The following is a 624-nucleotide window of genomic DNA, read 5'->3' as shown; positions in this document are numbered from 1 at the left end:
TCTATCTATCTATCTATCTTTGTAGTCAACTGTACACGTATGTGTGGTAAATTTACGGATGCTCGATAAGAGGCGGAATGCGAGAGTGAGTGAAGCAGTTCGGAGGCGAAGCCGTATCGTATATGTGGCCCGTGTGAACCTCAAATTCCAACGATAATTTTACTCATCGTGACCAACTACACACTGACTGTGTTTTATATGAACACAAGAACATGTCTACAATACGATGACAACTGCAGCTCTCGTGAGTTTACCAACTACATCTCAATATTCGTGCTAAACCCTGAGATCCTAAAACCCTGAAACCCTAAAACCCCTAAAATCCTAAAACCCTAAAACCCCAAAACCCTCAACCCTAAATCTGAACCCCCTAAAATCTAAATCGTAGGTGTTTGCACACCTTTCCAAAGAGAAATCGACTGATCGCGAGCAACTGCGGTGGAAGGGATACAACGCCGAAAATGAGTTCAACCGCATGGGCATACCCAACGAACGGGTACGACTCACAACAGCCAATAAGAAGTACGCATTGTGCGAGACCTATCCCCGTACTCTGGCTGTGGCAGCGTACCTGAAAGACGATCAACTACCGAAACTAGCGAGTTTCAGGTATGGATATATATA

The 624-nt window shown here is 44.6% G+C and overlaps 1 protein-coding gene across 1 annotated transcript; it reads left to right on the top strand.

The window, feature by feature from the left end:
* Positions 1 to 226: 226 nt before the first annotated feature.
* Positions 227 to 609, top strand: SARC_18106 (hypothetical protein; the record flags this gene model as incomplete). The annotated part of the gene is made up of 2 exons (XM_014287807.1): positions 227 to 244; positions 389 to 609. Coding segments are annotated over 2 exons (239 nt in total), but the record flags the coding sequence as incomplete, so codon positions are not given.
* Positions 610 to 624: the final 15 nt, after the last annotated feature.

This window comes from Sphaeroforma arctica (genome assembly GCF_001186125.1).
Source record: "Sphaeroforma arctica JP610 unplaced genomic scaffold supercont1.13849, whole genome shotgun sequence".
Classification (NCBI taxonomy): domain Eukaryota; class Ichthyosporea; order Ichthyophonida; genus Sphaeroforma; species Sphaeroforma arctica.
The sequence above is the reverse complement of the archived record's forward strand: the minus strand, read 5'-3'. Positions and strand labels throughout refer to the sequence as shown.